Source organism: Polistes dominula, unplaced genomic scaffold, assembly GCF_049000335.1.
Source record: "Polistes dominula isolate Pdom_NZ unplaced genomic scaffold, Pdom_raw_medaka contig_11, whole genome shotgun sequence".
NCBI lineage: Eukaryota > Metazoa > Arthropoda > Insecta > Hymenoptera > Vespidae > Polistes > Polistes dominula.
In genome coordinates, this window is record NW_028301154.1 from 1,820,001 (window position 1) to 1,845,807 (window position 25,807).

Here is a 25,807-nt window from a genome sequence, read left to right on the forward strand (position 1 = left end):
TGTACAGGTGTATTACGTCATTCTCACGATGATCTTTGAAATGTTCTAACGTATGTGTGTAAAGCTCGAAAAAAAAAGAAAAAAAAACACAAAAAGAATTCATTTTTACTGTTTCCCTCGTTCAAACTCGAATGTATTCTTATCGGTAAAAGAAGAAAAAGAAGAAGAAGAAGAAGAAGAAGAAGAAAGAAAGAGAAAAAAAAACATTTACTTATGTTAGAAAGTGGAACGAAATATCTACGTTTTTTTTTTTTTTTTTTTTAAATATCTACCTGCATGTACTCATTTTGTGTACTTTTCTTTTCTTTGTTTTTTTTTTTGGATTCCTTGTTCTCTTGGTTTTATTTTATTAATTTTATATGAAATTGTGTAGATTTCAATTGTATGATTTATACTTCATAAATATTATTTTCTTTTATTTATATTAAATAATAATTAATAATTAATAATAATTTTCTAATTTATTTTCGATTCAATTGATTATTTTATTAACCAAAAAAAAATTAATTAAATTATATAAATATATATATATATATATATACTGTATTTTAATAGAATAAATATTTGTGTTTTATTATAAAAAAAAATTTGTATTACAAATTTATTCTAATTTATTCTAATTTTATTTTAATTTTATTATAAACATATATAATAAATATTGTATATTTAATAAAAATTATAAATATTATAAAAATATATAATATTTATTATAATAATTATAATATATAATAAATATAATAATATAATATTATATATTATATTATATATATAATATAAAATATTATAAAATTATTTATATAAATCTATATAATATAAATATAATATATTAGTATTATAATAAATATTATAATAAATTTTATATATTATATATATTTAATATTAATTATATTTATAATTTCAATTATGTTAATTAAAATAGTAATTAATTTTAAATATTTATTTTAATAAATAAAAAATACACAAGAGCTTATAAAAAAAATGTTAAAATTTGTTGCATGATTTATCTAAAAACAAAAATAAAATAAAAATAAAAAAACAAACAAAGAGACTAGATTAGATTTCTATTGAAATAATCTATGCAACTAAAATTGATAGAAACCGCAAGCAAAGCTTTTCAAATCGTAACCACAAATGATCTATGGTATATCTATATATGTATATATGTAATTCAAATATATATCGTAGGATAGGAAATGATTTACCGATCCTAATATTTCAAATTACGAAACTAACTCTCGTAAATGTTGCTATATATATATTATACAAAATCAATATAATGGTTTTGGGCCCATCATTTCGTTTGGAAAATTTCAATCAATGTAATTTAACTAAAATTACTATAAACTTAAACGTCACAACACATTGAAATTTCATCAATAAAATCTAAATATTATTACATAATATTACAAATTTAATTGATAATATTATTAAATCATCGTTATATTCTAATTATTCTAGAAATAAATGTGTTACAACCCTTTTAACCAACATATTCCTAGTGATATTTATTTTTGTATTAAAATTAAACCTACCAACACCAAATGTATACCTAATTTTTACAGAGAGTAGTCAAATGAGTGCTTTAAAAAAAAAACATAACCTAGTAAAACTCATATACACTAATTATCTGGAATACAAAATACTTTCTTTGAATTACAAATGAAAATAATCCACTTAATAAAATAATATATTAAACAAATTACAATTAGAAATAAAAATACTTAATTTTTACAGTGAGTAGTCAAATGAGTGCTTTAAAAAAAAACATAACCTAGTAAAACTCATATACCCTAATTAGTTAGCATACAAAATATTTTCTTTGAATTACAAATGAAAATAATATATATATATAACAAAATAATACTTAATTTTTACAGTGAGTAGTCAAATGAGTGCTTTAAAAAAAAAAACATAACCTAGTAAAACTCATATACACTAATTATCTGGAATACAAAATATTTCCTTTGAATTACAAATGAAAATAATCCACCTAATACAATAATATTTTAAACAAATTACAATTAGAAATAAAAATACTTCATTTCTAAAGTGAGTAGTCAAATGAGTGCTTTAAAAAAATAACATAACCTAGTAAAACCCAAATACCCTAATTAGCTAGCATACAAAATACTTTCTATGAATTACAAATGAAAATAATATATATAACAAAAAAATACTTAATTTTTACAGTGAGTAGTCAAATGAGTGCTTTAAAAAAAAAAAACCCCCATATAACCTAATTAGCTAGCATACAAAATATTTCCTTTGATTTACAAATGAAAATAATCCACCAAATAAAATAATATTTTAAACAAATTACAATTAAGAATAAAAAATTAAAAAATCAATGTTTTTTAACAAACACATACACACAGACATATTTTAATCAACATATCCAAAAGAAAAAGAAAAAGAAAAAAAAAACCAGAAATTCTTTCCTACCTCAGAATTACTCGTAGCAACACTTGAAAGTCCTGGAGACATGGCACCAGTTGTTGGATCTGGACTAGCTGATACAGGATTACCATGAGACAAAATTCCTGGTACACGTGGATAAGAAGCTAAATGTGGATGCTGTGGTTTTTGATGATGAACCGTTGGTCCTGGTGGTGCACTGTGTACCACCATTGGTACAATCGGTGCTGCTGTTGTTGTTGTTGTTGTTGTTATTGTTACTGGTATCACACCAATATCAATCGGTGTACCACCGATACTACTATCGTTACCAACACTACCCAATAATCCATTATTTACTCCTGTACCACCACAATCAATTCCACGAAAGGATTCTTGAAGGTATTGTCTTACTTGATTTTTTTGCTTTTGTACCACGTGATACCTCGTTGGATTTTCCAATAACGTTCTCACCTGAAAATGAAAAAAACATTCACCACAATCATTAATTAATTCACATTAATTCGATAACACAAATTCATCAATTTATTTGAGTCTTATTTAATGAAAATTTGATTACAATTATATAAAAAAAAAAAAAACAAATAGAAAAGAAATAAAATTGCAATTAACACGTTGAGTACCACGTCAGTCAAAAGTGACTGAAACTGAACTTCTCGTTCAGGCCATGTCAGGCACCGGTGCTTGACGTTTCAATTACTCAAACCTTTCGTTTTGTCAAACGTGGCCTGACGAAAATTTCCGTAAAAATTGACGTGGTGTTATATGTATGCAATTGAAAAGAAGATAATGAAATTGACTAACTTGTAAAACTTGTGGTGGTACATCGACGCCAATGGTAGACAAAGGTGTAGGAGGTACAGGCCTGGGATGTGCAGCTGCTGGTCTTTGTTGTTGCAAGCTTTGCCGAAATTCAGCTTCACGTCTTTCTTGTTCTTGCAGCTGTTCTCGCATCAACTGCAATTTCAATTGCGTACGCGACGTCGGTGTTGCGGTTTTAAACGTTGGTGGACTGAAATTAAATAATAATAGAAAAAGAATATAAAATAAAATATAAAATAAAAAATATAAAACACACATGTGTACACAAAATTGTTAATTGTACAAAAATTTTAATAGAAAAAAATTGCTAATATGGCTATGAAAAAAAGAATAAGTATAAACAATAATAATAATATTATTATTATTATTATAATTATAACGTATAAATAATAATAATAATAATATTAAAAATATTATAATAATAAATAAATAATATAATATAATATAATTTAATATATAAATACAATTAATTGAATTCATTTGAGAAGAAGACATTGTAAACAAAAATAATAATTAATTGTAATTTTATTAATTATTGGCAAATAAAAAAGAAATTATTTTTTATAATATTTAAATGGATATATAATAAATGGAGATTAAAAATGTATTTGTTTAAAACAAATGAAAAAGAAGAACAAAAATGAATGAGAAATCAATTAATACAATGTCGGACAAATCAAATAAACTCGTTTTCGATCGATTAAGTCTCAGTCGGTAAAAAAGGGAGAGAGTAAGAGAGAGAGAGAGTCATCAATTGAAATGAACTTCCCAAAGCTAAAAGACATTCCCAATTTGGGAACTTAGCCAAGTTGTGGCCATAAGAAAACCAAAATAGAGGGATTGCGCAATTTGGACAGAGTTTTACTTCCCGTTTCTCGAGATGCTTCTATTTCTCTTCCCCCTTTACACACCCACCAACCCACCCTCCCTCTCTATAACTATCTCTCTTTTACTCGATCCTCAAAGGTTACAGAAATTCGCAATTTGACCGAACCCTAAAAATGTTTTCTTAAAGTAGGTACACTTTAGTTTTCACATATATTTGTCATGTATAAAAAAAAAGAAAGAAAGAAAATCAATTTGAATTGCTACAACAAAGTTATCTCATCGAGTAATAAAAATCTAAATCTACGATTGCATTGAACTCCTCATGTATTATACAATATGTAGAACAAAAATTATTTTTATAATATTTAAATAAAATACGCAATAAAAATCTTTAATTGAATCTCGTTGTATTTTTATACATTTGTATAATAATAAAAATAAATTTATAATAAATAGAAATCTTCATCTGTTTAAGAAATACACTGTATATAAAGAGTTTACTTTATTTCTTTTATGTTAATAATATTTTAAATTAAAAATAGAAAAGAAAAAAAACCATGTATAAAAATTTCAACCAAATTGTAACTCACAAAGAGTATGATCTAAAAAATAATATATTTTTAAATCTAATAAATAAAATAAAATAATGATTTGTTATATAATAAATACCTTGATACTTTTGTATACTTCTTTACTTAGAAAATACCTTTGTCACTAATAATTAATATTACTTAATATAATATTATTGTATAATAGTATTATATTATATATTATTAAGTAATTATTTAATAGTATTATATTATTAAGTATAATATAACAAATATATTGATACAATACAATTATTTATTATAGATTTAATACTAAAATATATATAAAAAAATTACAACCAAATTAAAAACACACAATTAGTGATCGAAAAAAAATAATATATTTTTAATTTAATAAAAAAAATAAAATTATAATAAACAAATTTTTCTTATATAACAGATACAATACAATTATTTAAATTAAATATTAAAATACTTTATATATATATTTATATATATTTATATATTTAGATTGAATACTTTATAATGTATATATGTATATGTATAAGAAAAAAGGGTATAAGAATAGGATAGAAATAGAGGGTTTGGAAAAAGGTAACCTTAATGTAAGTTACACTAATGTAAGTGAGTGCCCATTTTAATGGAAAGAAAAAACGAAATCGTGTCTCGAATACACTTGCGTCTACCCAGTGCTCGATATGGATTATGCTAAGTACGATAAATAGTATATGCTAAACGAGATAAGAGATAAATACACGAGAAGAAACCCGTCTCTCGTTTATTCAACGAACGAGAGAGACGTTTCTCCTTTTATCGTTTACCCACTTTACCTGCACTCTCGGATTTGCTCGATTAAACAACCTACGTTATTACAAAAACCTATTCAACATATTTTTTTCTTTTTTCACTATCTACACTCTTCTTATTCCCTTACTCTTCCCTTTCTTTCCTTTCCTTTCCACCCTACACCTAAACTATCATCCACCCTTTTTTGTTTTTTTTTTGTTCCTTTTTGATATCTACAATTATATCATTAAATATTGTTATAATGTGATTTTAAATATTATCTAATGATTATTTTATAATTATATATATATATATATATATTATATAATACTTAAGGGGACCTTCTACTCTGCAATTTAAAAAAATTTTATTTTTTTTTTTTTTTACATTTTTCGAATGTATATATATGTAGAAATATTGTGTTAAAATTTCAAAAAGATCCGATGTCTCTAACTACATTTTTGGTGCCTGAACGTAACTACCTCGGACCGCTTTCCTGAGCGTTCGGCGCGCACGGACGACTCTTATCTTGTTCAATCCCTTTCTCTTTCATTGTTTATTCAAGCAGTTTTTTTTATTGTAATCTGTATAATCCTTCGTATTGTCAGGTATATTTTTCGGGGGATCAGACATAGAGAAATATATAACTGTCTGAAGATGATGATATATAGATTATTAAATTATGATGATGTTAATGGGCTAATAATTTGAATAAAACGTGGCCCATTGCTGGGCCCATTAATCGGCCAATGATCAACTACCATTAATGGGCCGATACTAAATGCCGGTAATGGGCCGATACTAAATGCCGGTAATGGGCCGATAATAAATGCCGGTAATGGGCCGATACTAAATGCCGGTAATGGGCCGATACTAAATGCCGGTAATGGGCCGATACTAAATGCCGGTAATGGGCCGATACTAAATGCCGGTAATGGGCCGATACTAAATGCCGGTAATGGGCCGATACTAAATGCCGGTAATGGGCCGATACTAAATGCCGGTAATGGGCCGATACTAAATGCCGGTAATGGGCCGATACTAAATGCCGGTAATGGGCCGATACTAAATGCCGGTAATGGGCCGATACTAAATGCCGGTAATGGGCCGATACTAAATGCCGGTAATGGGCCGATACTAAATGCCGGTAATGGGCCGATACTAAATGCCGGTAATGGGCCGATACTAAATGCCGGTAATGGGCCGATACTAAATGCCGGTAATGGGCCGATACTAAATGTCGGTAATGGGCCGATACTAAATGTCGGTAATGGGCCGATACTAAATGTCGGTAATGGGCCGATACTAAATGCCGGTAATGGGCCGATACTAAATGCCGGTAATGGGCCGATACTAAATGCCGGTAATGGGCCGATACTAAATGCCGGTAATGGGCCGATACTAAATGCCGGTAATGGGCCGATACTAAATGCCGGTAATGGGCCGATACTAAATGCCGGTAATGGGCCGATACTAAATGCCGGTAATGGGCCGATACTAAATGCCGGTAATGGGCCGATACTAAATGCCGGTAATGGGCCGATACTAAATGCCGGTAATGGGCCGATACTAAATGCCGGTAATGGGCCGATACTAAATGCCGGTAATGGGCCGATACTAAATGCCGGTAATGGGCCGATACTAAATGCCGGTAATGGGCCGATACTAAATGCCGGTAATGGGCCGATACTAAATGCCGGTAATGGGCCGATACTAAATGCCGGTAATGGGCCGATACTAAATGCCGGTAATGGGCCGATACTAAATGCCGGTAATGGGCCGATACTAAATGCCGGTAATGGGCCGATACTAAATGCCGGTAATGGGCCGATACTAAATGCCGGTAATGGGCCGATACTAAATGCCGGTAATGGGCCGATACTAAATGCCGGTAATGGGCCGATACTAAATGCCGGTAATGGGCCGATACTAAATGCCGGTAATGGGCCGATACTAAATGCCGGTAATGGGCCGATACTAAATGCCGGTAATGGGCCGATACTAAATGCCGGTAATGGGCCGATACTAAATGCCGGTAATGGGCCGATACTAAATGCCGGTAATGGGCCGATACTAAATGCCGGTAATGGGCCGATACTAAATGCCGGTAATGGGCCGATACTAAATGCCGGTAATGGGCCGATACTAAATGCCGGTAATGGGCCGATACTAAATGCCGGTAATGGGCCGATACTAAATGCCGGTAATGGGCCGATACTAAATGCCGGTAATGGGCCGATACTAAATGCCGGTAATGGGCCGATACTAAATGCCGGTAATGGGCCGATACTAAATGCCGGTAATGGGCCGATAATAAATGCCGGTAATGGGCCGATAATAAATGCCGGTAATGGGCCGATAATAACTAAAGTTTTAAGGTGTTTTTTTATACTACTGTTTTTGCAATAAAAAATTAATTAAAATGAAAAAATAAAAATTCATTTATATAGTTTAAGACTCAATTTAACAAACCCAACAACTCTTAGATCGATATCTTTTATAGTTTTCTTGGAAAAAATTCGCGAAAATAGCCTTTTTTTTAGGTGCTCAGAGTAGAAGGTCCCCTTAATAATATAATACTATTAGTATACAATAATATAATACTAATAATATACAATAATATACAATACTATTATATAATATAATATAATACTATAAATATATAATAATATAATACTATTAATATACAATAATATAATGCTATTAATATACAACAATATATAATACTGTTATATAATATAATATATATAATACTATTATAAAATATAATATATATAATAGTATTAATATATAATAATATAATACTATAAATATACATATATTAATAGTATTATATTATATTACATATATTAATGTACTATTAATACTATTAATAATAGTAGTATATTACTACAATATTATTATATACTATAGTATACTATTAGTATACTACTTACTTATAGTATACTATATAATATTATTATTATATTACATATATATATATATATATATTAAGTAATTATAATTAAATAATATTAATTATTAGAGAGTGACAAAGGTATTTTCTAATGAAAAAAGGAATGTAAAAAAGAAATTACAAAAATTAATAAAATAATTAGAAATGATTACATCGTATAATATATATACGTAAATATAACAAAAAGGAAATAAAAATATTATTTTATAGAAATATATTATGCATCTATATATCCATCTATGTAATGTGTTATATATAATAAAAGTAAAAAAATTTATCCATGATACAGAACAATTTATTTATGTATATGTATTATATATATATATATATATATATAGATCGTTATAATGTTAAAGTATATGTATTTACATAGAAGGATATGTCAGAGGATTAGATTCACGTTTAGTTGAGAGAGGTTGTTGCATCGTTGGTTGGTGAACGCATAATGCAATTGTTATGCTGTCTAATCGGAAACTAGGAACAATGAGAAGACATTTGCATACATTCGTCGACTAATGATTGACATGGTTAACGTATTCACAAATTTTACATAAAACACATACACATATTCTTATTTATCATATTTCATTCATTTAATAGTCTAATCATATATATATATATATATATATATATATATATATATATATATATATATATTTTTTTTTTTTTTTTTTTTCATTTAAATAAATCACTTTTATTTCAAACATGCGCGTATGTACATAAGAAAATGAGGAAAAAAAAATATATATATATATAATAAAAAAAAGAAGATAGAAAAAAAAATAATCAAATCGTAATATATAATAATAATAATAAAATTGTATTTTTTTATTAATTCCTATTATTTGTGGTGGTAATCCATTTTAAAACGTTTAATTTTGCGGTAGACTTTTTACGATTACGACTTTAAACGAAGGTTATATATCTACTTACTTTTGCTTTTTTTTTCTTTTCTTTTATTATTATTATTATTATTATTCTTTTGGCATCGTTAAAACGTTATTTGCCATTAAACTAAAGAATAAAAACTAAAAACCAAACAAAATAAAACACACAGTAACAAAAGATCTTAAACCGAAAGAAAAAAAAGGATCATTGCATAAGTAAAACAAAAAAAATTGAAATTCATACAAAATAGTATTGGTATTATTTATTAATATAAAATAGTATAGACTACTATATATTATAAAAAAAATAAAATATAAGAATTAACGTATAAAATACTATTAATTAAATAATACTACTACTATGCTATATACCATAAAAAAAATAATAGAAATACTATACTATATACTATTAAAAAAAAAAAAAAAAAAAAATTAACATATATAATACTATTAATTAAATAATACTACTACTACTACTACTACTATGTTATATACCATAAAAAATAATTAAAATACTATATTATATATTACAAAAAAAAAAAAAAAATAAAAGTTAAAAATTAACATATAAAATACTATTAATTAAATAATACTACTACTGCTACTACTATGTTATACACCATAAAAAATAATAAAAATACTATACTATATATTATCAAAAAAAAAAAAAAAAAAAAAGTTAAAAATTAACATATAAAATACTATTAATTAAATAATACTACTACTATGCTATATTCCATAAAAAATAATAAAAATACTATACTATATACTGTAAAAAAAAAAATAAAAAATAAAAATTAACCTAAAATAGTATTATTATTATTATTATTATTATTATTATTATTATTATTATTTATTATAAATAAAATAGTTTCGTAGTAAACATTTAAGTTTCAAACATACATTATCCCTTTCTTTCTCTCTTTCTCACACACACACACATATATGCTAGCTCTATCTCTGTTTCATACTTTCTCTTTTTATTCTCTGACATAATTTGTCTCTATTTAAATACCAACGCAACAAAGTAACACACACACATACATATATACACATATAAAGATAAAGAGAGAGAAAGAGAGATTAAACTAAACTAGAACCGTAAACGTTTCCATAATCCGATTGCAACTGTTGAACTAGCGATTTGAATGTGAGCAAATGAAAATTCCTAGATAGGGGGTAGGTGTGGAGGAGTGATGGTGGTGGTGGTGGTGGTGGTGGTGGTGGTGGTGCTGCTACTACAGCTAGTACCAACCAACCCAACCCAACCCAAACCAGCCCAGCATTGTTGATTTTAACGGATTAGCTAGGGTTCTAACGTAGCTTTAAAATATAACACGCGATGTACTCGAATATTCTACGAATGCGAATTAATCGTCTATGTTAGAACAATTAACTTGTCAAGAGGAATTTATAACAAACCTAGGTATATTTCAACAACAAATCTAATCGAGAATAATTAAACAAACAAAAATTAACAAAATAATCTTAATTATAATTCGAACTTTACTAACTTTATAGTTTAGTAACAACAATACTTTTTGATATTATTATTATATTAAGTTAAATATATATAAATATATTTTTTATATATATTTCATTTTTTTATATATATACTATTTTACATATATTTAATTCAATTTTATTTTACATATATTAAAATATATGTACATTTTATTATACTACTTCAATAGTTTAGTAATATCAATACTTTTTGATATTATTATTATTATATTAAATAAAATATATATATAAATATATTTATGTATATATTTCATTTTATATATATTATTTTACATATATTTAATTCAATTTTATTTTACATATATTAAAATATATGTATATATATATATTTTATTACACTACTTTATATTATATTTTATTATACGACTTCATAGTTTAGTAATATCAATACCTTTTGATATTATTATTATATTAAATAAAATATATATAAATATATTTATATATATATTTCATTTTATATATATACTATTTTACACATATTCAATTTTATTTTACATATATTAAAATAAATATGTGTATATTTTATTACACACTACTTCATATTATATTTTTTTTTATTATACTACTTAAATTAACAAAATTATAATTCGAATTTTGCAAACTTTATAGTTTAGTAATATCTCAATACTTTTTGATATATTATTATTATTATTATTATATTAAATAAAATTTATATGAATATAAAATGAATATTAATCTAAATTGTACAAAATTAAATGAACACGCGTATGATAATTGATTATTTATATGAAAATTTTCATTTTCTTTTGAATAATTAAACGTTACTTAATGTTAAGTTAAAATTACTTTAGAGTAATATTATTAGATATTAAGATATATTAAATATGAAAGAACTATAATACTTAATCTGATTTAAAATTATGTTAATTGGGATGTAATAAGAAGGAGATTTTATCTCACGTATTTTCTTTCCAAAGTAACTTTTCATTTCTAAGATTATAAAGTAATATATATATATATATATATTCGTATCATAAGATTTTACTTTCTATCTATTATTATTTCATTTATATATTTCAAACTAGAAATAAAGATAATTAGATTATTCAATATTTTATATAATTAATTTATATTAATATTATATCATCATAAAAAAAAAATATATATATATATATATATATTCTTTTCTTTAGATACAATTAGAATGAATTTCGATTAAAATTAAATAATCTTTTTCTTTTCTTTTCTTTTCTTTTTTTTATAGAAGGGACACAAAAAAAATATCAGTTTAATATCTGTGGCTCTTTTTATACGAAATCCTCGTTCATGATAGAGGGGAAGGATAAGAATGAGACTAAAAGGAGGATATATTTGCATGAAGCTGCCATAAACGATCTACGTTGTTCTTTATACATGCACTAAACTCGGTATTACGGTATATGTATATATATATATTTCGTTATGTAATATACATATGCATATGATATATAAAAACGAGTCAGCTATTTATTCGTACTGTGTGTGGAAAATCCATGTTACATATTAATAATTATAATATTATAAAATTATATATTTAATATATATTTTATTTAATATAATAATATTAAAAAGAATTGATATTACTAAACTATGAAGTAATATATAATAAAATATAATATAAAGTAGTGTAATAAAATATATATATACATATACATATATTTTAATATATGTAAAATAAAATTGAATTAAATATATATGTAAAATAGTATATATCAAATGAAATATATACATAAATATATATTTATAGATATTTTATTTAATATAATAATAATATCACAAAAAGTATTGATATTACTAAACTATGAAGTAGTATAATGAAATATACATATATTTTAATATATGTAAAATAAAATTGAATATATGTAGAATATTATATATATATAGACCAAAATAAAAAGAAATTAAGTATATAGAAATAAAATTATAAATGAGTCAACAACAACAACAACAACAACAACAAGTGAACAGAACACAAACACACAAACACACGTATAAACAAAATTTCGTATTCAAAATCAAAACGCGAAAAAGTCATAATGATTTGATGGCAGGTAAATGGTAAAGGTAAAAATTTTGCATAGTCGAGTGGGTCGTCGTACCCTGACTGAGAAAATGTAAAGTACACTTTGAACGAAACGAAACGAAACGAAACGAAACGAAACTAAACCTAAAACCTAAACGAAATGAGTGAAAAAAAAAAAAAAAGAAAACAAGAAAATAAAACGTCCTCCGAGGTAAAAAAAAAAAAAAAAAAAAAAAAAAAAAATCTCAAGGTTTGATTTCACTCAGAGAGTAGTAGAAAACCACACGTATGTATATTTTCAAAAATTCAACACACACTCAATTAATATTCGCGCTAACGAATCCTATCGTTTAAATGCACCAGAATTAGACCGAGCATTGGTCTATTACCTTCAACCCTCAACCCTCAATCCCCGAACAACCCCATTCCCACCCCCACCCATCAACAACCCTTCCTCAACATGATTACCAACACCATTATCCTTTACTACTACCTCTTGTCAATATAAACACCAATACCAACATTGCAATACCTCACCAACACCAACACTACCAAACCTATCAACCTTCCCCCACTCTAACCACCCGGTTTCACCCCACTCTAATACAAACAACACCAACATAACTTATATTATTACACTACTACATACAACCTTTGACTAACACACACACCAATATTACTATTACTAATACTATTACTATTTCGTTTTATCAATACCTACAACATCACACTTACCACTACTATTATCAATGACTAACACACACCAATATTATTACTACTATTACTATTACTATTACGTTTTATTAATACCTGCAACATCACATTTACCACTACTATTATTAACACTAACATTTACATAAATACTCTTACTATTACTAATACTAATACTATTCCTTATAAAAGCTAAACATATACATCAATATACTATAAACTACACGACTACCAACTAACAATTTCCTATACTAATACAAACACTTACAAAACACTGTTACAATCTCACTGTTGCATTCTCACCAATATATATATTTATCACTCTCTAACACATACATTATTATAGTATTGTATATTACTAGGAAATCAACGTTACACCTATTACTAGCTGCATAGCTGCAAGTTTTATTTATTTTTTTTTTTTTCATTTCTTCGTTACAAATTTGCAGCATTAATTTCGATTCCGTCTGCAAATTGATCATAACGCGTAGGTACTACTCCTCCTCCTACACCACCTCCTACACCTCCTCCTACACCACCTACCTATTACTCCTACTACACCCACACCGTGTTAATCCAACCAAACCGATTTTAATTAGAGACCAAAGGTGATTAAAGCGAACAAGCGATACAGAAGTAACGCCACTATTTTCTGTTAAGTGCAATCCTAACGTAGTTAACGTATATACAAGTCTACAAAAGGGAAAGAAGAATATGTGTATGTGAGAAAGAAAGAGAGAAAGAGAGAGAGAGAGAAAGAGAAAGAAATAGAAATGTTCTTATGAATGAATGTGTGTATGTTACTCTCTTTTACCATTTTTTTTTTTTTTGTATTTTTTTGTTGTTGTTGTTGTAAATTTAATAAGAAAATAAGAATAAGAGAGAGAGAGAGAGAGAGAGAAGAAATAAGGAAATTAAAAAGAGAAAAGAGAGAGAAATGGTATAATTCGAATTCATGTTTAATAAGTATATATGTATTTATTTATGTATAAATGTATTTTATGTATATTTGTGTGTATTTGGGTGAATAAGTTTTACTATTGTCAAGAATTAACGATTATTTTAAGATAATTAACTTTTTCTTTATATATACTTTATATTATTTTTTAATTCAATGAGTTTAAATAACTTTAACATTATATAAAAAAAAAAAAAAAAAATTGAAGCAAACACAACGATTTTTATATTAAATTTTGTTCTACTTTATTAACTTTCTTACTTATGATGTGCATATAATTTAATATAAAAATAATTTAAAGTAGTTTAGAATAATATATTATAAAATATTTATAATTATTTGTTGTATAGTTGTACTGGATAGTATATTTGTAAAGATAATAGTAATATAATAAAAAAATATAAAATAATATTAAAATATTATAAAAGATAAATATAAAAGTTAATAGAAAAGAATATAATATAAAATATCTATAGAATTATTTTTGTTATATCAAAGTACTGAATGGTATATTTGTAAAGATAATATTAAATATAAAAATATATATATATATATATATAAAATAATATAATATAAAATATTTATAGAATTATTTTTGTTATATCAAAGTACTGGTTGGTATATTTGTAAAGATAATATATAAAATAGTTTAAAATAGTATAAAAAAATATAATATAAAATAATATAAAATAATTTAATATAAAATAATATGAAATAATATGAAATAATATAAAATAAAATAGAATAATATAATTTAATATAAAATAATATAAAATATTTATAGAATTATTTGTTATATCAAAATACTTGATGGTATATTTGTAAAAAAGGTGTACTTATAAAAATAAAACAAAATATATAATTCTACACCTATAAATAACATACCATAAAAAAAACATAAGAAAAATATACAAAAAAATCTTATCCAAAAATAAGAAATAAATTTATTATACCACACACAAATACATAAATACATACATAAAGTATCATAAATGACGTATGAAAAGAAACGAAAAATAAAAAAAAATAAAAAAGAACAAATCATTTGATTGGTAAAACTACCAACACTAAAGAATATAGAGTAGTAGAATCCTCGTATTCGTATTTCTGTGAATTTTTCCTATGGGGGTTAAAAGGAGGGTGGCAAATTTCGAAACGTAAACGCGTAAGTTACGTGTAACTTACGAAAAATAAAAAGAAAGAAAGAAAGAAAGAAAGGGAAAGAAAAGAAAGAAAGAGAGAGAGAGAGAGTGAGAGAGAAAATTTGGAAAGTTTGAAAGATACCTACCGAGAAAACTTCAACGTTAGGTTTGGTTGGTTTGGTTGGTTGGGTTGGTTGGTTGGGTTGGTTGGTTGGTTGGTTGGTTGGGTTGGTTGGTTGGTTGGTTGGGTCATGAGGGCTGAGTTTCACAAGATTTTGCATAGCCTAGGTAAAAACGTAGCGCGACGAAAAAGTTTTATCAAGTAGAAGTAGAAGTAGAAGAAGTAGAAGAAGAAGAAGAAACGTTCCTTCAAATGGTAAGAACGTTTTACGATCTATTCATACTTACTTCTATATAGTAACTCTTGACTATGAATGAGTAAAGAAAAAATAAAAAAGAAAAGAAAAAAAGAAAAAGGAAGATAAAGAAAGAGAGAGAGAGAGAGAGAGAGAGAGAGGAAGAATAAAAAGTATACATACGATTTTGATCAAAACTTTCCTCTTTCAAATCGAACGATCAATGGATAATAAAAATATATTTTTGTTTTAACACAAAAAAAAGAAAGAAGTTATCTTTCATTTTGGCAATGAATTGGTTTTTTTTTTTTTTTTTTGAATGAATGAATGAATTAAATTAAATCAAAGTACAGTTTCATATTTAAAATATGTACGAATGTTTGAGAATACAATTTTTATAATTTTAAATAGAAAAATAAATTTAAAAAAAAAAAAAACACCAAGATTTTTCAATTAAATAAATTCTCATAGATTGTCTTTAGGTTTGTAAAAATTATTATCTTTTATTTTTGTTATATAAAAGATTATTATATTAATTTTATATTAATATATTAATAAAATTTCTAAATTTTAAATTTTAATTTATTACAAATAAATTATAATACTTAAAATATAATTTTGTTAGAGAGGGGAAGAGGTTGTTGTAAAAAAAAAAAAAAAGTAACAAAGTTATTTTAATAGATTTCTTTGTGTATATTTTACCAATGATTATTTTCTATATGAAGGAATAATTAAAAGGTCTCAACTACATGTACTTATGTGTATCAACACCGAAAATACGTGAAAACTGAATTATGTGTAAGCACGTTACGCTACTTAACGCTATTAGGTGTGCTTGGTACATTCGTGACACGCGCCATCGCTCATTATCCGTAATTACACCTTGGGTGCTTCTATCGTTTCTCACCTCAACCCCTACCCCCATCCCTTCTCCCCTTCTCCCCTTCTCCCCTTCTCCCTCTCCCAATACCTTTCGTGTAAACCACTAAATGGGTTGCTCTTCACTAACATAACCATTTATGTGTATATGTATCTCTTCATATACGAACATAAACGACAAGTATTTGTAAACAACACTTGCATTGATGAATATTTTTTAAATAAAATCAAATCAAATAATAAATAATTTATGTTGTGTGTGTGTATTTGTTTCGTGTATTATTATTTTATAATATAATATTTAATGTATTAAATTGCACACATATAATGAATGGATATGTGTAAAGGAATAATCCATGTAATGGAATGTAGTTCCATACAATGGAATACATTCCACTGTAATTGTGATATTATATATTTCATTTTTATATAGTATTATTTATATTATTATAATAATAAATTATAGTATTACAACTTTTTTTATATATTTATTTATATTATTATAATAATATGAAAAACATTTTATTAAATAATATTAATTAAATTTATATAAATAAATTAATATAAATTAATATAAAAGAAGTTTATTAAATATTATTAGTTTATATTATTATATTAATAAATTTCATATTTTTTATTATTATTATATATATATATATATATATTAATTATTACATATTCGGTTATTAACTATGAAATGTCTGATTAATCGAATTATTTTCATCTTGTAAATCAGACATTTCATATTTAATGAACTAATATTAAAAAGAATTATATATTAATTGTTAATATTTTTTTTAAGTCAATTATATGTTAAAAAATTATATTAATTAGTAAATAATAATAAATAATAATTATTATAAATATATATATATATGTATGTATCTTATGCACACTTCTCTTTTATTGCAAGTTTGATCACTGTTCACTTATTTCTTTTCTTCACTGCTTTTGAAAAAATTATTATATAAATGATAAAAAAAAAAAAAAATTGTATAAGAAATTAAATTTGTAAAACAAAATGATGATTTGTAAAAAATATTTAATAGCTTATTCAAATTTGTTATATTGAGTTATGTTTTGATGTTGTTTAGTTAGTCATAATTTCTGTTTGACGCAAATGTTCGTTCTCTAACGTAAGTTTGGTTGCCTATACTGTAGGAAAACCAATCTCTCTCTTTCTCTCTTTTTTTCTCTCTCTTTCCCTCTCTCTCCCTTTCTACAACATCTTCTAAACCTCGTATAGTTTGCATAGAAATTATTTTTAGTAACCGATGATTTATTAATTTACTTCGCGTTAAACTAAAATCATCATCCATCGATGATATTTACCAGGAAATTGATTTTCATCTTGTTCAAGGTCATAATAACATATTTTCTTAAGATATACTTTTAAAATGAACATGTGAAATTTCTAATTTCAATTTATGACGAATTATTTGTACAATTTTGTTTCTTTTTTTTTAAATACAAACTATGATTATATTTAATGCAATTTGTTTCATATTAATTATTAATTTTTAATATGTTAAATTAATTATAACATTTGATAGAAATTCATTGTTGAATAAAAAAAGAAGAAGAATTTTATTTGAAGAAAAAAATATGACGAAGAAGAAGAAGAAGAAGAAGAAGAAGATCTCATTTATTTTTAATTTAATAAATTTTCAAACGTAGTTCTTAAACAAACATAGAAATTTGATCCTAGTACGTGTTTATTCTAAATCATTTTGCTTCTTCATCAAATTTCACAAATATACATACACTACCTTTTGACAGTTCTATCAATATAATATAGAACACATAGAACACAAATATATGAGTGTGTGTGTGTGTGTTTGTAGAAGAATTTTCAACGCAAATTCTATCACAAATTTTCATTTTATTTTCAAACATAACAAACGAAAATTCATCGAGTACATAAACACAAATTTTAAACTAACTAATCGATCAAAGATCACAACTTACTTGTATTAAATTCATCTACATTTTTTCATAATTTTATTCATTAATACAATAAAAAAATAAAAAATAAAAAAAAAACATGTTTATTTAATTTTCTTTATTAAAATGAACAGAAAACAAAAAAATTCTAAGCCATTCTGTTTCCATTGTTTTTTTATTATTATTGAAATAATATATGATAAAAATTGATTGAAATTTACTATATATATAATAATAATAATAATATTCTGTAATTATTAAAATAATTCTTTACTTATATTATATTTATTTGTATATTTATTATATTATATTATATTATATTATATTTCTTTTATTAATTAAATTATATATTTATATTATATCATATTTATTTTTTTATTTATCTTTGTAAAATTTCATTTTAATCTCAGATTAATGAAAATGTAATTTATTATATTATACAAATTCACGAATTTAATTCTAGATAAATTATTTGATATTTTTTTTTAATACAAAAATGTAATAATTATTATAAACAAAGTTGATTTGTTATCAGTATGTTGAAAATATAACGAAAATGTATACGTAATAATACGAATAGAGAGTAACATTTGAATTCAGAAAATTGCACAATTCGTGCAAAATCCAGCTCGTAATTCTCAACACCTACGTATTATACTTATAGATACTCATACGCATACATATACATATACATATACATATAGATATAGATATAGGATATAGATGTAATCATATATAACATAAAAGCGTGTACCACGATGTGGTGTTTGGCCATTGCACGTATTCTACGAATGAACATGAACGAACGATAGAAACCACGATATGGATTTGAGTTATGCAAATAAAAGCACAAGCCCCAAGATCAAAAGATAGTCGTTGTAGTCGTCGTAGTCGTCGTAGTCGTCGTAGTCGTCGTAGTCGTCGTAGTCGTCGTAGTCGTCGTCGTTGTTGTTAGATGATGTTAACGTTTGCCATTACTATACGAAAATCTAGGAAAAAAAGGTAGACGAGAAAAATAAAAGTGTAAAACAATGTTGTTTAAAACCAATTCAACAAAAAATTACTAAAATCAAATTACGGTTTGTTATATTTGCATTTGTATTATATTATTACTTCGGAAATATTATTTAAAATTAGAATATTAATAAATAATAATTATAATTAGAATATTAATAAATAAATTGAAAATAATATAGAAAAATTATTTGGAAAAATAATAATTATAAATTATACGCACACTAATTTTTCCGAGTTCATCCTAATATAAAATAATTTATATAACAGTGTCATGTAGATTTACACAAACATATAATGTTATATATATTATATTATATATAAAATATTATTTAAAGAGCATAATTAATATTACAAAACTATAACAAAATAATAATATTATAATATTTAATACTATAATATTTAATTTTGTAACATCTAATTTTGTAATATTTAATATTATAATATTTAATATTCTATTTAATTCTAACATAAGATCAAAATTTAATTTCACTCAATTCAATCGATCAATCCTATTCATAATCATTTCATAATTGATACAAAATTACAATATTCATTTAATCCAACTGATTATACAAATCTTCTAATAAATCTAAACAATCATTATATTAAAATAAACATCTTAAAACAAAACAAACTTTACTCATTTCAAATATATAAGTCATCAGAAATGACTACGACCAAAGCAGAGAGATGTTTCTGTTACCGACAGATTTCAACTGATATTAACAACCTCCTAGCATCATGGGGGGATGGATTGTGGTGGTAAATCGTAAGCATGGGAAGAGGTTTGAGGTCCCTATTTATGGGGTTTGGGTTGGGGTTGGGGTTGAGGAACGGGGGTTAGTAAGGATTATGTTAAGATCCTAGAGAACTCTCTGATCGATAGAGACGTCTTCTCAGATCCATCCAACCATCCAAGCAACCATCCACAAGCAACAACCATTTGCCTTTGATAGCAAGAGCAACGAGAGATGATGACATCCTTCGATTATGTGCTAGCTGATTCTGCATCTAACGGCAACAACAATTCAATACGTTATGGTGAAACAGAGCATCCCGCTGTTTGATTTGTCATTCGCTTTCGACCTAGCCCCCATCCATCCATCCATCCATCCATCCATCCATCCATCCATCCATCCATCCATCCATCCATCCCCCATATACCAACAAGCGAATAACATTGTCGTTGCTCCTTCTCATTAAACCCCCCCTCCCAGCCCCTCTCCTCACCACTCCTCATTTCCAACTCCTTCAACCTATTAATTATCTTGGAATTACACCTGATCATGGAACTTTGTGTATTTTAGATCTCTTCCTATCATTGTTAAATGGATACTTTACTATGGGGGTTATTATTTAGGATAATGGTTTGATTTCTATCCTAATTTTATTATTATTATTATTTTATTGGATTATTAATGTTTCAATGTTTGTTATTTATTTATTTTCTATATAAATATTTATTGGATAATTCCATAAATAATATTCCTAAATAAAATAACATTAATTAGGTATTACCTAAGGTAATGGTTTAATTTTAATGTTAATACTTTATATAGGAATATTAATTAATATTTCAATTTCTGTTAATAATATTCCTAAATAAAATAACATTAATTAGGTACTATCCAAAGTAATGGTTTAATTTTAATTTTAATACTTTATAGGAATATTAATTAATGTTTCAATTTTTTTTTATTTTTTTTTCTTTATATTATATTATATATGTATATGTTGATGTAATGATTAGTATAATAAACTTTAGACACACAAAACTATTTGATAGAGACGTGTTATCGTGTCTGCCTCATGGACGACTGCCGGGATATGCGTAACTCGAGTACGTCAAAAGTGCATGTGCAACAAGGACGTTTAAATTTGGATTCAATGTTTACGGTCGATGTTAAGAGAGAAAGAGTGAAATAGAGATATATATATATATAGAGAGAGAGAGAGGGAGAAACTATGCATATAAACCGGCTTAGAACAAACTAACGAATTAATTTCTTAGAAAATACATTCTCGTATAAAGTAAACATTAACAATTTGTTAAAAAAAAAAAAGAAAAAATACGAGAAAATACATTAATTTAAATTTAACATTCTATTATTCAATATAAATCATTTAAATAATTTAAATCTTTTATGAATAATAATGATTATTAGAATTTTTAATATACAAATTTTAATTCATATTAATTCTACGTAAATGATGTATAAACGTTGTAATAACATTATTTTTAATTAATCCTAAATATCTAGAATATTTGTATCATTTGCTAATTACCATTTGGACACGTGACCTTACTCATTAGTGGGGAAAAATAATTTTAAAAAAAAGAAAAGAAAACATGCAAACAATTTTAAACGCGGTTTTTCCTCTTTCCTTTTTCTTTCAAAGATACAGAACGAAAGGAAAAAGAAAAATAGAAACATAAAGAAAGAAGAATGGTATTCACCGTTAATTGGGGACTTTACAAAACCGTATGAGATTGGAATGTCATTAACTATGATTCATTCACGTCCTTGATATTTCTTCTTTATGAACATTCGATTCAATCAATGTTCTGAGAAAAACTTTACCCTCAACATTAATGACACCTTCATTATTATTATTATTATTCAACATACGTACACCTGGTGTCTCATTTTAAACTAATACATTTTACATATATATATAATCAAACTAAACAGAACAAAATTCTTCTCAACGACAAACACCTCCAAACCAATATCAAAAAATAAAATATAAATAAAATAGCAATATACATTAAATAAAAACATTGAAAATCTTTCCATCAAGTTTAAAAACTTATTTACAATAAATATATGTGCATAGAAGATTGGTTAGTATATATATATACATATAAGTAATCAAACTGAAGTATCAAAACGTTTTATGAGTAGGTGTTAGTAGTAGGTTGTTTAGTAAGTAGTAAATAATTCTCGGATCAGTTCAGTACCAGCCTTGCGGTCGAGTAACACGCATTGCTGTTGTTCCTCTCGGTAAAGTAGAAATGTTGGCAGAATGATTGTTCGGTAATACGATTGGTTGTTGCTGCTGTTGTTGTTGTTGTGTTGATGGTGATGATGGTGGTGGTGGTGTTCTATCAACGATAGATGGGTCCATTTCTAATATCATTCGTAGATCATCGTCTATACCAATATTTACTCTAACACTTTCCCGATTATTATTATTATTATTATTATTATTATTATTATTATTATTAATATTATTATTAACAACCCTTCCTTTGATATTGGCCAAAAAATCATATGGGGAAGAATTTTTCAACGAAGACGACAATGATGACGAACAACGAAAACAACAACAACAATTATTCGAATACAACAATGGTGATGAGGAAGAAGAAGAAGGTGGAGGTGGAGGTGGAGGAGGTGTAGGTCGGGGTGGAAGAGGCGGTGGGGTAGGTGGTGGTGGATGGGGTGGGAGTGGTGGAGGTGGGGTTGGTGACAAGGAAGATGGCCGAAGGACAACGTCGTTGATTCGATCGAGTCGTGAAACTAACTCCTCGAATTCGACTATTTGTTTAACCGTATCTTCTAATTTTCCTTGCATTTCACCCACCCCTCTTACCCCCTCCCCCTACCCCTTACCACCACTACCCCGTCGTCTATTTCTTTTTCTATTTCTTTTTTTTTTTTCTTTCTTTTCTTTCTTCTTTCTATATTCTTCTTTCTTCTTTTGATTATCTTTTATCAAACCCACCACCAACCAACCACCACCACCACCAATGTTGTTACTGAGCTGTTACTTTGCTGATATTTTTGACTGGTTTTTGTTGTTGCTGTTGATGATGATGATGATGATGCTAAGTTTCTTAAAAGAGAAACAGCAGAAACCTCAGCAAAAAGGTTCGCGAGTTTTGCGATCGGATGATTTGGGCGTCGCGACGCTACTAAAACAGACAGCGGTAACATCTTTTGACTATCGTCCCAAAACACACACACACACACACAGACACAAATGTATATACATATGTATATAGTGTAGTTTTGTGTCGTTTAAGTTCGTTCAATTCCGTTTCGTTTCGTTTCGTTTCGTTTCGTTTTTCGTTCTTATCCTATCCCCTATCTCTTTTCTATCTTCTTCCCACCTCACCTCTCCTATCTTTTGTTTAAGTTTGCCAAGATTTTTCCTAGTCATCTACGATCATCTCATCTTCTTCATCTTTTTGAAGTGAAAACTTCTTTAGAATGGGAGTGATCTGAAAAGTAAATAAACGGAAACGAAGCTATGTAACGAAACTATGAAACGGTTGCCATACTAAATAATGAGAGAAATAGAGACAAACATATATAGGATTGAGCCAGCGAGAGAATGAGAAGGAATATAGATATACAGTTTTTCCTATTGTCGGTCTGCTCTTTATACTATGCTTCGTAGTTATCGCTCCTGGTTGTATATGTGTGTGTTTGAGTGCGACTGCATACTACAAAGCGTAAACACAAGAGACCCTACGGACTTATCGGAAAGGCCCTACGGACTTTTCGGAAAAACCTCACTACTTTTCGGAAAAAACCTCACTACTTTTCTTATTACTTTTTTTTTATCATATAAATAATATTTATTACTTTATATCACTTAATAGAATAAAATAAAATAAAAATAACAAATAAGTATAAAAATAAAGATGTATATATAATATAAGTTTAAGATTATATGTATGTATATATAGTAAAATTTGGGATTGGATATTCTTTAGTAAGTATAATAAAGCTTAGAAAAGGTCGAGATAGGTCATATGGTATAACCCCATGGGTACATTTCCCGCGTAGTTTGCTTTCGATCGGTTGGCTTGGCACATCGTGTTGGGCACGAGTCCCGGTGTGCTGACCTCGAGAGGACGATGAACGATCCTTTGCCACTACCAGTAAGCGACTTTCTCAGTTTCCAAGGCGATATCATGTCCCGCGGTCATTTTCTCTCACAGAATAAACGATAATATAAGAGAGAAAGAGAGTAAAGAGAGAAAGAGAGAGTAAGGAAAGAGAAGAGACAACAGTATTCGAGTATTTTCACTCGAATGAGTTCGATACACATACTTATATCCTTATCTGTACGCATGTACTAGTAGTATACTTACATGAATGATACATTGTACCAAGTATATTGGAATTGTATATATATATATATGTGTCTCTGTAAATTTATTTATATATATATGTAGAAGAAGAAGATAGATTTTCTTATTTTACTTTCACTTTTTTTTTGTCTCAGAAAGATTACATTAGATGCATTATTCTACTTGTGTAATATGTCTGTAATACGTATGTATATATATATATTATATACTGTAATATATGTAATGTGATATTATGTGAACTATTGTTCCTATAATTTAGATCAAGTTAGGATATTTTAATTTATATATATATATATATATATATATTTAAATCCCTAAATACATTTTTACGTACATCAAACGTTTAACATAAAATAGTAATATATATTAAATTAATATTTCCTTGTTTTTTTCACTTCAGATGTAAAAAAAAATTTATTAATTAATTTTTATTAATAATTTTATTAAATTCTTTATAATATTTTTTTCCAATCTTATTCAATTTTTTTATAATATTGTTTAAAAAGAAAAAAAGAAGTAATTCTTCTGTAACTATCATTTTCGAATAATTTATATTAATTGATTACTTCAACACGTTGTATGATGAGTTTGATTTCGACATATTCACACACCACGTATATATTAAATACATATATATATATATATATATATATATATATATATATATATATATATATATATATAGCTATGTATGTGTGTATGAAATAATATAAATGAAATACATAGGATGATAATAAAGTACGTTTATCATGATCTAGCAGTCATTGTGCTGGCTGATTCGAGAAGTTAACCGGTTCTCACTGGATTCACAGCATCAACCCGCTTTCTTGTATATACATCTGCTTCAAAGAGAATCTCCTTTCTCTCTCCTCCCCTTCCACCCTCCCCTTCACCCACTTTTTAT

General features: G+C 26.1%; 1 protein-coding gene across 2 annotated transcripts in view; it reads right to left on the bottom strand.

Annotated features, from left to right (window-relative positions):
• The window catches only part of Mitf (transcription factor Mitf), a 97,024-nt gene extending 72,712 nt beyond the window's left edge, over positions 1–24,312 (bottom strand). For both annotated transcript variants that reach the window (XM_015332639.2, XM_089178657.1), the window contains exons 1-3: positions 22,759–24,312; positions 3,220–3,427; positions 2,443–2,868 (exon numbers count right to left, since the gene is read on the bottom strand). In XM_015332639.2, coding sequence (XP_015188125.2) covers positions 2,443–2,868; positions 3,220–3,427; positions 22,759–23,375 — 1,251 coding nt within the window. In that variant the 5' untranslated portion in view covers positions 23,376–24,312. The remainder of the gene's footprint in view (positions 1–2,442; positions 2,869–3,219; positions 3,428–22,758) is intronic.
• Positions 24,313–25,807: the final 1,495 nt, after the last annotated feature.